The sequence below is a fragment of the Mauremys reevesii genome, linkage group 15, assembly GCF_016161935.1.
Source record: "Mauremys reevesii isolate NIE-2019 linkage group 15, ASM1616193v1, whole genome shotgun sequence".
In the NCBI taxonomy this organism is placed as follows: domain Eukaryota; kingdom Metazoa; phylum Chordata; order Testudines; family Geoemydidae; genus Mauremys; species Mauremys reevesii.
Window position 1 is genome coordinate 38,449,945 of NC_052637.1, and position 15,221 is coordinate 38,465,165.

General features: G+C 40.4%; 1 protein-coding gene across 6 annotated transcripts in view; it reads left to right on the top strand.

Moving 5' to 3' along the window:
• Positions 1-14,687, top strand: part of CEP112 (centrosomal protein 112) — a 270,371-nt gene extending 255,684 nt beyond the window's left edge. For 3 of the 6 annotated variants that reach the window (XM_039502347.1, XM_039502350.1, XM_039502351.1), the window contains 3 exons: positions 8,807-8,908; positions 12,859-12,923; positions 14,359-14,686. In XM_039502347.1, coding sequence (XP_039358281.1) covers positions 8,807-8,908; positions 12,859-12,923; positions 14,359-14,362 — 171 coding nt within the window. In that variant the 3' untranslated portion in view covers positions 14,363-14,686. Of the gene's footprint in view, positions 1-8,806; positions 8,909-12,858; positions 12,924-14,358 lie in introns of all 6 variants that reach the window. The other 3 variants (XM_039502349.1, XM_039502348.1, XM_039502352.1) reach the window with 2 other exon arrangements.
• Positions 14,688-15,221: the final 534 nt, after the last annotated feature.

A 15,221-nucleotide genomic window follows, 5' to 3' on the forward strand; every position in this document is an offset into this window, starting at 1 on the left:
TCTGGACGACTTAAAAAAAAAAATTTTAAGCAACCGCCACACTGCAAAATATACAAAAAGCTTATAATAGACAGACCTCTGAGAAGTTCTCCCATAGGAACCCTACCTCAGAAACCATTTCAGAATGTTGCTCCCCTGTTTACTTTTTCATTTTGAAAGGACTACCAAAGATTTTAAATTTTGATGTGGGAAAGACATTGGGTGAAGTTTGTACCCCATGAAGGAGGAAGAAAAAATTATAAAATTCACCTTATGCTCACAGGTACATGAGCACTGTAGTACAGCTGCTATTGTACAACACTGAAGATGTTTAAACCATAGCAATCATCCTCAAGGGTAAAAGCATCAGTCATGTCACAAAAAGAGCCTTAAAGGAGAGAGATGCTGTTCAGACAGAAAATCAATTATGTACAATTCATGAATGTTATTGAGGGGAGTGAGGGTGAGTGCCAGTACAGATTTCCAAGCCTTTAATTTCCATTTTCTCAAATTGATTAAAATAAAGACAGAGGGAAATTAGATGAGTTAGGGTTGTGTTGGAGGTATTTGGAGTGAAATCTGTTTAGCAAAACAAAGCTGCTTCATTTTATTCCAAAGTACAAAATGAAAACAGGAGTGATAATTGAGAGCTGTGACTCAATAGCATTTATTGAATTTTTCATGTTTAATGTTTATTATTCTGACTTGCTTAATTTTATGACTGCTGGATATTTACCGCATTCGGTTGCCATGCCAACTTAATATATTTGTTCACGGACAATGCTATTATGCAGCATTCTGAAATATTGGTTCTTCAAGTGGTGCATGTGCCCAGTGCATGTGCCCAGTGCACCAAAGCTTAGCAGTACCTGTGGGGGGTGGCCCCGTAGCCCCTCCCCTAGCTATTTAAGGGCAGCACTCCCCAACCCTCCTTGGTTCCTTCTCACTGCCCGTGACTAGATTGTAGCGTTGTGTGTGGTATTCTACCTTGTGCTTCTCTATTTCAGTCTGGAATTTTGTTGTGTATAGTTAATAGTTAGATAGTATAGTAGTGCCCTTAGTTTTAGTTAGTAGAGGTCAGTTACGATCGATAGTTATCCTGGTATGATGCCATCACCACAGTTTGAACATTTTCCATTGCATGGGTTGCTGTCCTCAGTAGTGATTCCCAGTTGTGGTGTTTGTTGTGCCTGACAAAAGGGAGCACTAAAGAAAGGTGAACCATCTGCATATGTTCAGGTGGTGAGAGACTTACACCTCAAGCAGCACCTTACGGAGCAGGCCATGAGGCCCAGTTCGGCACTGGGGACCTCTATGGATCAGTTGCCCGCTCAGGCAACTTTGGAACCAAAACAGGCCAATGTTCCTCTCCCCAACTCTGATACCTCTCCCCGGAGGAAGATAAATTGTTCTCCTTCCTTGGATCCTTTAAAAAAGAAGGTCTCAGAAAACTGACTGCAGCCACTTCAGAGCTCAGAGATTCATCCTCCTCTTTCAAGAGGAAAGCAGACTGACACCATGAGTCTTCTGGCATGTGGGATGAAGCTGGGCCATCTACCCACTCTCTGGTACTAAGGTGGCATCAGTAGGACACTGTAGTGTTGACTCCAGTACCATCTGTGTGACGCCCATTGAGTCTGGTACTGATGACATTGTTCCCGAATGGTTCCATGCCATTGGCATACCAGGCAGCATTGGACAGGCTTTTCCTCTCTGTTCCTGACTCATCAGTTATTCAGGAGCATTCACCGTGTCAGGCCTTCTTCTGCTCTGTCCTCTGTGCCACTTGGAGTAATTGCAGACTTGCCTCAATTGTCTGCACCATCTTCGGCACTGCCTAAGAGTCAGAGTGGGCTCTCAAGGTCAGCCTCCTTGTGGGTACCAAGATGCCCATCAGCACAGTTACCGTCTTCGGTGCCAACTATGACTGTGGCACAGACCACATCTACAGAATCAGTACCAGCCCTGGTTTCAGTACTGTCTTTTGTTTTGGTGCTGGTTGGGAGTGTGATGCCACTGCCAGTCCTCAAGGCATTGACTTCTCCACCTGCCTTGGTATTTATCCAACGTATTAGCTTTCAGATGAGTCTGGCTGTCTGCTCACTCCACCTGGGTTGACTTCTCCATTGTCTTCAGACACGTGACACGTAACAGTGACTTCTCTAGCCAGTTTGCGGAACAACATGGATGTGAGCTGAATGGGAACAGTCCTCCACCAGCAGTGAGAGTCCTTTGGATGAGGGGTTAAGGAATTGGGGATCATGAACATTCCAACAGAGACAGTGGAGGCCCCCTACTGGATGGGGCGGACAGAGGAGGGAGTTTGTTAACCACAGCATTCCTTGTTATTCTGTGGTGTTGACAGTGAAAGCTTTTATTCCTATCCAGCTCATGTAATCTCAAGAATGCTGTTCTTGTCATATGCAGCCTGCTGTTTTTTAAAGTTTTGCCTAGCTTCTCTTCCTTTGCAGTTATGAATTATATAGACCTTTAGTGCTTAACTACAAACAGAGGATTTTCCAGGTGGGGGATCTGGGGTAAGAACAGAAAGATATTGAAATACAAGCCGCTGAAGTAATAAGGTCTCTTGGATGCAAGTTGAAAGAAACTGATTTAGAGCAGAAAGCTTAGATTGTGCATTGAGCAGCACAGCATAACTGGTGGCCCTTAAGGGTTAGTAAAACAGCAAGGCAAAAGATGTTTTGGACTCTCAAATGGCTTACTAGCTAAAGAGAGAAAAACACAAAGGTTGGCTATGCCACCACCTTATGCTTTATTGAAATTGTGAGAGCAGGGTAGGTTCTGTAGCTGAATGTATTTTACTATCATAGAACAACATGGTGCATATTTGACAAAAGAACATGAGTGGCTGATATTGCTCTACGATTTTCAGTTGAATTGAATTTATGCAATTTTTAATGCTTATTACTAATGAAAACTTAAGAATAGTGTAGTCAAATGAAATTGTTGTATGTCTTTAAATCTGTAGGAACCACATGTCAGCATGCATTTCACAGTGAGGGTAGTAACTCCAACCTCCTATCCCTGTAATAGGAGAGTATGTGAACCAAATAGGAAAGAAAGTTTGTATTCTAGTACACTGTGAATCAGGTCTGGCTCTGGGTCAAAAAGTGCCTTGGGTAGCCCAGAATTTGGAGGTCCAAGACAAGTAATTTGGGATGGTCCTCTGCAATCGACCCCAGAATTATTAAGATCTTTTTGGAGTCGGAGGACACCTGAAACCTTAATGAAATTGGGCTTCTGGATAATTGGGTTCCTCTGATTGTAGAGAGTTGGCAGGCTTCCTTCCCAAGGCCAACTGAGAATCTTAGCAGCTCCACGGCACAGCAGCTTTGTTTCCCTCAGAGCTTGTTCCCTGCAGGAGCAGAGAATCAGTCACTGCAGCCAGGGAGGAGGTGGCCAAACTTTGATTAATCGTGAGTTTCACATATCCAGGATTTTGCGAATTGGGGCTGCATTGTAATAATAATACTTAGATACTGAAGAGCTAAATGTCGCCTGTTGGAGGTGGGCAGTCCCATGGGGTAGAAGAAGAGTTGCTGGGTTTGGAAGGATGAAGGGCTTAGTTTTGGATAATTCACATACACAGCCAAACGAAATGTCTATCTCCTGTGAGATTTGTCTTGACTCATTATGACAATACATCATTTTATGCCACGCAGTTCAGCATTTCCTATATTTCATGTTGGAGTGTGTGGGGATGGTTCAGCTCTTACGTTTTTCCTAACTTGTGTGGCCAACCAAAGGTTACTTTATCTCTCTGTGGCAAATACAGCTTTTAATTGCTTCTGTTGACATCAAAGATGATTAATGTAGAATTTCAAACTGCATATGCCATCCACATACTTGAGTAAACAAAAAATCAGTGTGACAACTTGTATTAAAACCTGTAAAACCTTTCCTGGGGGTTGCTGGATTAAATCAGCTCATCAAAATGAACAAGAAAAAAGGCTTTCTCATGGCTGAAGAAAACCTAACACAACACCAAATAAAACAGAGCTATCCCATCCAACAGACTAAAGCCCTCCTGAGGGATGAAGAATTGCAATTTTAAACATCTCTTAAGGATATAGAGGAGACACAGCTTTGGTGGGTCCTAGGTAGGCGACTCACGTCAATAAAAGAACAGACAAGTCTTTAGGGACAAAAAACCAAATGAAACAAAAACACTCTTCAGTTATAGTTTTCCTTGGTCTAAAATAAATGTTAAAAATATAGACCCCCCCTCCCCATCAAAATTAGCATACCATACCCAGATATATGTTGTGTGTTAGTTATAAAGAAGTAATTTAGACTTTCACCATGATCTGTTTAAATCTCTTGGGTCAGTAAATCTTGTTAGTAACTTCAGCCAACAACTATTAGCATGTTGTTTAGCACAGTGTGACAGGAAACATCTGGGATCTTATTTTCATCCCATTGTGCAATTATTAATGAATATAGTTGAAAGTAATATACTTTCAACAAACGATCTTAGCGCTGAATTTATAGGGAGATCCTCTTCACCATGATATTACGGTCTAGTATTTTGCAGATCAGTTTTCACTGCAAAATGGTGCATGCACCTTCTCACTGAAGTCCAGAAAGAAATCATTCTAAGAATCAGCCCCAAGCAATCCTTCAGCTACCAGGGATTGTTTCTTGCTTTGTCTGTCTCTCTATCTCTTTTTTTAAAATAGTACTCAAGAACTTCCTTCCAGCCAACTTAGTAATGTGTATCTGGATTCTAAAGCATGGTACTTATTTCTTTGTGACTTTCCAAGAATTATCTTCCTCAAAAGGGAACATCTCTCTTCAGCCTTTGCTGGATTACAGTGTGAAAGGTGTACAACAGTTTTGTGAAAACATGCAGTTAGATTGCACTTGAAGATTATACTGGTAAAAAACAACCAGGTTGGAAGAGGCCTGTCGCAGAATTTGTGCACTCACAAAGCCATGTCTTACCTGAAGTTTTCATTACACGTATTTGGAATAAAACTTACTTGACTTCCAAAAATTGCACAAGAAGAATACATATTAAGGGGCCTGAGCCACCCTTCTTTACACAACTAAAACTCCCATTGACCGAATGGCTGGTGTGGCTGCAGGGGTGATGCTGGTTTTAGCCTTAAGCGCTGCCAGCAATCAGTACGGTGAAATTTACCCCACGGTGGGCCTAGTGCAAGACCAGTCACAACATGATATATCTATGGTGTGGCAATGCAGATGGGAATGGGACACTGCAATGGGGCCTGCACAAAATGGAAGGGTGTCTCTGAATATGCAAGGGTGGAAAAGGGCTACTGGCAATAGAACTGGGTAGCCACACTTGCATGGATCTAGTGACCAGGAATTAGAGGTTCTGCAGCCACTATTCCCATAGGCTGAAATGATGGTGACAGAAGGATTGGACTGGCATCCCACTGCCTGTTTGCAGAGTGGGGGCCATGGAATTCTTTTCCCTGGACCTTGCATCCCCAATTTTATAAGCTTTGTGCATGCTTGTAATGTGAATGTGAATTTCACCGTTATTGTATTATCTTTAGATATGAGCTCAGAAAAGCTCTCCAGCACAATCTGCCTGACTGGTGAAATATAGTTTTTATTTTTTCTTATCTTCCAAAAAAAAAAATTTAGCAGTTCTAGCTGTCTGTTTCTTCTCCTCTCTCACCAAGAACATGTATAACACATGTTAAATGAACACAAATATGCATGTTCTGCTGCATCCAGAACTCCACCCTCAATGAGCTCTTGGCTCAAAGGATATTTATCCTGGCAAAGTACATATACCTCATAATGTTTAAAGCACTCACACAAATAAAAGCATAAATGTATCTAAGTTATCAAGATTTGTATTCTTTTAAAAATAAAATCTCTCTCTCTCTCTCTCTCTCTCTCTCTCTCTCTTACACACTCACACACACACACACACTTCAAACAAGATTCTCTGAGTCAACAGTGAAACACTTGCAAAAAAAGTGAACATCCTTCTGAGATATATTAGCAGGAGTGTTGTAAGCAAGACACGAGAAGTAATTCTTCCGCTCTACTCCGCGCTGATTAGGCCTCAACTGGAGTGTTGTGTCCAGTTCTGGGTGCCACATTTCAGGAAGGATGTGGACAAATTGGAGATAGTCCAGAGAAGAGCGACAAAAATGATTAAAGGTCTAGAAAACATGACCTGTGAGGGAAGATTGAAAAAATTGGGTTTGTTTAGTCTGGAAAAGAGAAGACTGAGAAGGGACATAACATTTTTAAAGTATGTAAAAGGTTGGTACAAGGAAGAGGAAGAAAAAATGTTTTTCTTAATCTCTGAGGATAGGACAAGAAGCAATGGGCTTAAATTGCAGCAATGGCAGTTCCGGTTAGACATTAGGAAAAACTTCCTAACTGTCAGGGTGGTTAAACACTCAAATAAATTGCCTAGGGAGGTTGTGGAATCCCCGTCATTGGAAAATTTTAAGAGTAGGTTGGACAAACACCTGTCAGGGATGGTGTAGATAATACTTAGTCCTGCCACGAGTGCAGGGGACTGGGCTGGATGACCTCTTGAGGTCCCTTCCAGTTCTATGGTTCTGTGATTCTGTGATTATTTATATTCAGCTGAAACTTTTCTCCTTACTGTAGACATCTGCAAAGACATCTTGCTTTAACCCTCCATCCAGTTGCATGGCCTTTAAGTACGAATGCTCCGGAACTATTGGATAAAAAAATCATCACCCAAACTCCCCTGAGACTCAAGAGTATTATGTAAACAATGCACCAGGGCAGCATAGCCTAGGCAATGAGAGACAAGAGTCTCATGGGTCTCCTGCATGCTTTGCTTACAACCAAGCCTCTAGAAATGCCCTTTCCCAGTCAGTTTTAGGTGGGGGATTGTGTAAAATACTAATTAAAAGGAGGGGGAAATTAAGTATAAAAATAATTAGAAAATGATGACTGCAGCTGATTATACTGTTTCTTTAACGTGTATAAATTAGCCCTGAAGTGCATAGGACATACAGATACAGGCACTGCTGGTAGGTTCCAAAGATGCCATGGTAGATGGCATATCTATGTCAGAAACCCCAAACGAAATAGCACAGAACTCCTTTATTTCAGCCTTTATTTATCACACCTTCTTTTTGAAAGTTTAAAAATATTTTTTTCATTCTTGCAGCTATTTCATTTTGGGACTTACACACCCTTTTCATATTTAAAGGGCCTGATATAATGCCCACTGAAGCCAATAAGGAGTCCTTCCATTGACTTCAATGGGTATTGAATCCATCCCTCAATGACTGGTGATCATTTAGGTAGACAAAATCAATTCATGATTCTCTATATAGTTAGAATAGAGACATAATTTTCTAGTGATATTTTTAAGCATATACAGGGATGAGCTGCTAGGGTGGTAATATTTCCTTGATATATACCCATAATCATGTATAAGGGGATCACACATTGGTCTTTTGAAGGTGCTCACAGAGTCATTCCAAGTCCAAACATTTTAGAAATCTCTTTGAGCATTTGAATCTCCAACAGGGTCTTGAATTCATTGCAGCCAAAAGGGAAAGGTCAAGCAGAAAGCAAAAGCATATGGAGATTGCTGTAGTGTCAGATAATGGGCTTAGAAATTACTTTAAAAGAGAATAATCATTTCAAGAGACAGGTTTTGGTCCTACTCAAGTTAATACTTTTAGAGCTTAGTTAGAAAAATAATAGATCAACAATTTTTACTCTGCTGCAGTGAATGTGACTGAAAAATGAGCTGTGAAGAGGGCAAGGAATGTCTTGCAAATTTTCCGTGTAATAATAAGTAAGACAAGATCCTCAAAATATCTAGATGGGGATTGATAAGTCATTAAACTATTCTGACTGCATCATTTAGCTGGAGGGCGTTAATAGTCCTGGAATGAAGTCCAAGAAATGCCAAGCTGTAAATAAAATATAGTTACATCCATGGACACAAAATGTTCCTCCTTACAAAACTTCTTAATTTCAAAGTGTTTTGAAAAAAATTCTGGTTACAGTGTTACTTTGTCTCGTATATTAGGAGGAGTGAGACACAAGCAATGCCTGTGGGCCTGAGCTAACGCCCACTGAAGTCAACAGGAAGTCTTCCATTGACTTCAGTGGCTGCTGCATCAGGCCCTCTGTCCAGTCCCCAGCCTTGCTTTCATTAAAGCTTCCCATGGACGGATTAGAGGGAGATAGCCGCATGGCCCTTCCTTTGTCCTCTCACACCATGTCTTAACAGAGCTCCTACCAGGTCTTCTTTTCCTGCCCATTTTCTCCACACTCCTTCTCTAGCTTTTTCCTTCTTGTTTTCTTTTCTGTCTACTTGTTCTCTTCTTTATTCTCTTTTGCTCTTTTACATGTTTTGGGGGGACACTTTATCCTCTCCGTGCCCCCCCCCCAGCCATCCACCAGTACAGCAGAACCCGCTCCCTGTTCTCCCACTCACCAGAATTCTGCATGGCCCTGGGGATGGTAACTGGTGCCATACAAGGCTAAGCTGAGTAATGAGAACTACAGCTGGTTGCATAAAGGGCACGGCAGGAGCGGAGAGGGAAGGTGGGTGACATTAAGGAGCTGCCTACCACTTCACCTGCAAAGGTGGACGCATGCTTGCAGTGTCTGTGTGCGATGGTGGTGGGTGGATCTGCGTTCTTACAGCTTTCTTCCTCCATACTGATCCTCCCTTGCCCCCCACCCCCAAATTAGTCTTGTTCTGGCCTCCAAATTGGGAAACACTGTCTAAGAAGAAGCTGACTGTGAAGATTCTCTCCTGCCCCCCAAATTGGTTATGAGTCATTTAAATCTCTTTTTTCAATTTCAATTTCAGGTGACATACATACGACAAGAATATGAAACCAAACTCAAAGGTCTGATGCCAGCATCTTTGAGAAAGGAACTCGAAGACACCATTGCATCTTTAAAATCTCAGGTAAGATATCAGCACTCAGTTGTCTCCAATTCTAGGGTTTAAATAACACTCATCTCTTTTATAAAGGAAACTATGAATGCATTAAATTTGGCAATATTGGATTGATGTCAGTGATAAACTGGCAAGAGTCCAGTGTTTATCACACCATCACCTTTCTTCTAGGATCCCCCACTCCCCAACTCCCTCATCTTGCTAGGCAAAGAGTCATCTCTCTTGATCCAAGCGATTTACCGCAAATGCCTGCTGAAAGTAGAAAATAAAGTCAGCAGTGATGTTGCAACTATTACCCTTTTTTCCCTCAAGAATATGCTGCTGAAGACAGGGTATGGTTAGCAACTGTCTATTATCAGTGTTTCTTCAGAAGAAGCTGTGTTCAGCATGCACTGGTGGAATCTTTGGGTATGTCTATACTAGCTGCCCGATCGGCGGGTAGTGTTCTATGTATCGGGGATCAATTTATCATGTCTCGTCTGGATGCGATAAATCGATCCTCTAATCGACGCCCATACTCCACCTCGGCAGGAGGAGTAAGCGGAGTCGACGGGGGAGCTGTGGCAGTCGACTAGCCGCCATGAGGATGGCCAGGTAAGTCGAACTAAGATACTTCGACGTCAGCTATACTATTCGCGTAGCTGAAGTTGCGTATCTTAGTTCGAACCCTCCAACTAATGTAGCCCAGGCCTTTGTTTCCTTTGCAGCCTGCATAATAAAGCAGCCCTTTGCTTTTTCAGGTACTGCCTCAAAAGCCCATTGTATTAATTCCAAGTTTGGTTGATAAAGGTAATAGTGTTGATATAATATATTGTCGAAGACATTTGATTTGGTACACACAACATTTTGGTTTGGATTTTAAGCAGGAATTAACTCAGAAGATCCTATGATCTGTGTTGTGTTAGATAAAACTAGATGGTTCCTTCTTGTCTTAAAATCTATGAAACTGTAAATTAATCTGAATGGCAGCACTAGAAGTAAGAATAGTAAAGATGACGACAAATTGTTAAATGTCACTTTCTTAAACCAATGACTGATCATGTTTAAAAAAAACAATGTACCCCTTTCGTAGGCCTACTGGCCTAGTGGGTAGTTAGGAAGCAGTAGGTGTGATATATCTTGACTTTAGTCAGGCTTTTGACTCAGCCCCACATGATATTCTCATAATCAAATAAGAGAAATGTGATCTAGATGAAATTACTATAAGGAGTGTGTAGAACTGGTTGAAAGACCATAATCCGAGTAATTAACCATGGTTCACTGTCTAAAGGGGAAGGTGTATCTAGTGCAGTCCCGCAGGGGTCAATCCTGGGTCTGGTAGAATTCAATATTTTCATTAATGACTTGGTTAATGGAGTGGAGAATATACATATGAAATTTGTGGATCACACCAAGATGGGAGAGGTTGCTAGCACTTTGGAGAACAGGATTAGATTTCAAAATTAACTTAACAAATTAAACAAGATGACATTCAATAAAGACAAGTGCAAAGTACTGCATTTAGGAAGGAAAATGCACAATAACTGGGAAGAAAATAGTACTGCTGAAAAGGACTTGGAGGTTATAGTGAATGGCAAATTGAATATGAGTCACTGATGTAATGCAGTTGCAAATAAGGCTAATATTCTGGGCTGTATTCATAGGAATGTTGTATGTTAGACATGGGAGGTAATTGTTCCACTCTCCTAGGCACTGGTGAGGCCTCAGCTGGAGTAGTATCCAAATCTGGGTGCCACACTTTACGAAACACGTGGACAAACTGGAGAGAGTCCAGAGGAGAGCAACAAAAATAATTAAAGGTTTAGAAAACCTGACTTTTGAGGAAAGATTTAAAAAACTGGGCACATTTAGTCCTGAGAAAAGAAGACTGGGGGGGACCAGATAAGTCTTCAGATATGTTAAGGGTTGTTATAAAGAAAACTGTGATCAATTGTTCTCCATGTCCACTGAAGGTAGGACAAGAAGTAGCGGGCTTAATCCGAAGCAAGGGAGATGTAGGTTAGATATTAAGAAAAACATCCTAAATACTATAATAGGGTACAAAGGGAGATTGTGGATCCCAAATCTTGGAGTGTTTTAAGAGCAGGTTAGACAACTGTCTGGGATGGTCATAGAATCATAGACTATCAGAGTTGGAAGGGACCTCAGGAAGTCATCTAGTCCAACCCCCTGCTCAAAGCAGGACCAATCCCCAACTAAATCATGATAGGTATATTAGATCCTATCTAAGCGTGAGGGGTGGACTAGATCCTTTCCACCTTACATTTATTTGATATTATAAATGTATGCTGTGTATGGTGGTGATGTGATGTACAAACTCCACTCTGGGGAGCAGAATCCTTCAGGAGCCATTCATGGAATCATTTGAAATGCCAAGACATGCCATATGTGAAATGCCAAAGGTTTTTGGGGGAGGGAGGGGAATGAAAGTTTAAACGGGTATCTGAGATGTTAAGAGAGAGAGTTTTTTCATGCAGAAGTCAACACTTTTTTGGCTCAGATTTATTTGGTAAAATGTTGTTTGAAATGAGGTCGTTACTTAAAATCATAAAACTGCTTATAGTTTTTGGTACATACGATATTAAATAGACCCACATCAATTTCCAAGAAACACTTACAAGCTGATATAGATATACACACTCTCCATGTACATCTCTATCCCTGGAAATGGTTGTTAGTTTAATTTACTTACATTCTCTGTTTATAATGCATAAAGGTTAGTTTGTAACAATTTTTGCTATGCATGGGAATTTCCCTTAGCAATGTCTGTCTTTAACAGAAATTTCCAAGAGAGAGAGCTTTATATTCCCACATGCTAAAGGTGACACAAGTTAATAGTTACGATTGCAGATATTTATTTATTGCATGTAAAGGAATTTCCAGTGGTAGTGATATTTATTCTGATTAAAGTCACTGCAGACCAATAAAGGGTTAAGGAACTACCAGGATGATCTATTTCCAGTTGATGGTAAAAGGCCATTTAAAAGCATGGTTTACTGTTAACTTTGTCTGGTAGGAAGCATTCCATTGGGACAGATATAAGAATACTTCACCTTACAGTGAGTTTTGTTTTTTAAAATTGAAACTGATATACTCCTGCAGGGCTTCTTTTGGATCAGCAGCATTTCAAAGGACTAAACGTAACTCCAGACTCTTAAAACTGGGTGTTAATGCAGAAACACGTAGCTGCCGGCTTCATTTGCAGCAATATATGGTAGTCACAAACCCTTCAGTAAGCAGGGTTCTCTTCTGAAGCACAGGTGTCCTTGTCTTTGAAAATTGTTGAAATTCCAGTTTGAAAACATCAGAGGAGAATGGCAGTGGAATCCTTGCACCTGTCAGGATTATTAATTGTTCCTGGGGGGTGATGGACCAAGAACTGTTAAAAATGAACAAATATTCACTGCTCAGCAAAGTTTTCTAAAACTTTAGTAAAGTTTAAAATGCGTTGCCACAATTGTTCACTGCACACCCCTGTGAGCTCTTTGTAAGCTGTTCTAACATGGTAGTGCTACATAATATAAGCATTAATTCTCTCACACACCCTGTGAGAAAGTAGAATATTGTTTTACCATATTTCAGATGAGGAAACTGAGGTAGAGAAGTGAACTGACAGCGTCAGAGTTGGGATTAGAACTCAGGTTCTCAGTCCCATGTTTATTCACATGCTACATTATCCAGTATAGCTCTGAGTCCAAAAAGTTTTCGTGGCTGCCTTGGCTCCTGACTGAGTGGATAGGGTGCAGGATTAATGCTGTGGGTACACAGGCCAGGGAAACCACACTAGCAACTTTCGGTCAAGCATCATGCTTAAATCCAGCTCGCGACTAAGGTGCTATTGAGGTTTCACTAGCCAGTGTAAACTGGGCTTTAGACAGTGAAGTCAGTCTCCGTGAAACAAGTACCAATCGATTCATTAAGATTTTATACACCACTTTCATATGGGATGTTTTTTGTAGGTAAACTTTCTGCAGAAGAGAGCATCTGTCCTACAAGAAGAACTGAATGTGTACCACACCAGAAGGTAAATGAGTATCTTCTCATCAATTTGTACCATTTCACACCTGTGGGTCTCAGCTATTGAAGTTTTACAGCTTAATTAAAATGCTTAAATATGGTTGCAGTTTAAAAAGAACCTTATTTTCAGTAAACAAGCTGCCTTTGAGAAGTTACCCGGCTCTTCTAACCACAGTGCTTAGTCAGTACTATTAGAGCAAGATTAGAGAACTTGCAGGTACAAGACAAGTCTGGGCTTCGCCTCCATGTTCATGATGAGACAGCGGCACAGTGCACAGCTGCAGATCTGTGGTGATGCTGCTTTCTTTTAAAGATAGAAAACGATGATGCAATTCTGAATATTACAGCCCACAGATTCAAAGTACAGGATCTTCATGAGCTTTAGATTTGTTTCAGAGCTGTACACCATCCAAAATAAATGACTACAAGTGTTGCAACAACAATAAAAAGATTCTCTGTGCCCTTAGAGTAAATGATTCACATGGATGATTGGGAAAAAGGAAACTTCCAAGCAAGGTCATTGAGGTTTTTTGTCCTTATAGGGTTCATTGATAATTGTATATCTCACATCAGGATTTCTGCAAACAGGATGTGCACATATAAACAGCAGATATTTTAATGAAAACCATGTAAGATATAAAAACTAGTCTGAAAATATGAATCTTAAAAGGACTCTTTAACATTTTGTATATTTGTAGCTGAGAGTGATGATAAAATATGTACGGGTGTGTGTGTGTGTGTGTGTTCATATTTTCTCCCTGAGATTTTGTATTATAGGAGACATTGTCAGATAAACATATTGATTCAATGTATTGATTTATCCCCAACATACCTCCACTGAGAGCAATGGAATTACACAAGAATGCTTTTGGCCCAAACGTTTTCACTGAGCCAGTCAGTCAGTGGCTTCACACACAGTACTAGCTGGCTGAGAGATTGGTAATGGTATATAGATCCAGTCACAGGTTTAGATCCAGGTCAATACTGACCAAAAGTTGAGCAACATATTTGAATGTGGCTTATGTGTAATGACTTTAGTGCCATTCTTAATAGAGGAGAAGGGTAGGAAAATTAACTTTACCATTGTATTCCAATGGATATACCTAAGGTTAAACCACATTAGCAGTCCAGTTTGGAGAAACTGTTCTGTGATTAACAGAGGACCAGGCCAGAATCTTTCACAAGGACTAAATTCGTGCTCATTTGGGAGGGTGGGAGTGGGGGGAAGTATTATCTTCACACTGATTCATTAGCAGACCCTTCTTGGTTAATGTTGTGCAGTGTTTGGGGATACCTGATAAGCTTTTCAGTGCAGGGACTGACTGTAATATATATGTGTTTAATACGTAGCATAAAGGGGCTAGATCCTGATTCATGCCTATGAGCACTTTCTAATACAAATAATAGTAAGATATAACTAAGGAGAGCATTTTACTTTTTAGGTAACTGCTGGAGCAGAGGAAATTGTTCAAGTGACAAATGGACTTCTTTCAGCAGGTTTGAAGATTTGGATCTTGTAAATTAAACTGTGAGATCAGTGGCTGTTTTGTTAGCACAGAAAATGTAATTAAGCTCATGAAAGCACATCCATCCTTCATGCCAGTATTTTTTGAGTTGTATCTTACTTGAATTATTTTTTACCATTATCTTATTACAGATTTACAATTTTGCTATATTAAGTGTGTTTGTGTGTGTGCTCAATTTACTTATTGCGCAACTAAATTTCCTCGACTATTGGTTTTGCTATTACTTCCTAATATCATTTTTATTCAATTTTATACATGATAAAATCATGTTTCTATTATTATTATTCAAGATATTTTAAAACATATTTTACCTTGTTTTCATGTTCATATGTTTACATAATATTAAAATATTCTTTTGTACTTTTTTGTTTTGACATTGTTTGTGGTCCCTGAACATTTCATTCGCTGAAATAGTCATGATGTTTGTGAGAGTTTTACATACCGTGATGTATTCATGGGGAAAACACCTGTTCTGACTTTGGAAACTTCACAGGTGCTGCCTCCAGTCACTATTCTGATTAATGGCCTTTAAGGGCCATCAGTGAGCATTACATGGGCGAGGCAGCCACAGGGCAGGGTGCTTTACTATGAAAATGCATTGAATTATGTAGTGTATTTTGAAAAGATAAAAGGCAAATAAGGGCCCCTATTCTGCAAAAACATATGTGCTTAACTTTAAGTATCTGAGTAGTCCCATTGAAGTCGTTGGGGCTACCCTTGTGCTTAAACTCTAGCAGGTGCCTAAGTGCTTACAACAGTGTTTCTCAAACTGGGGTCGC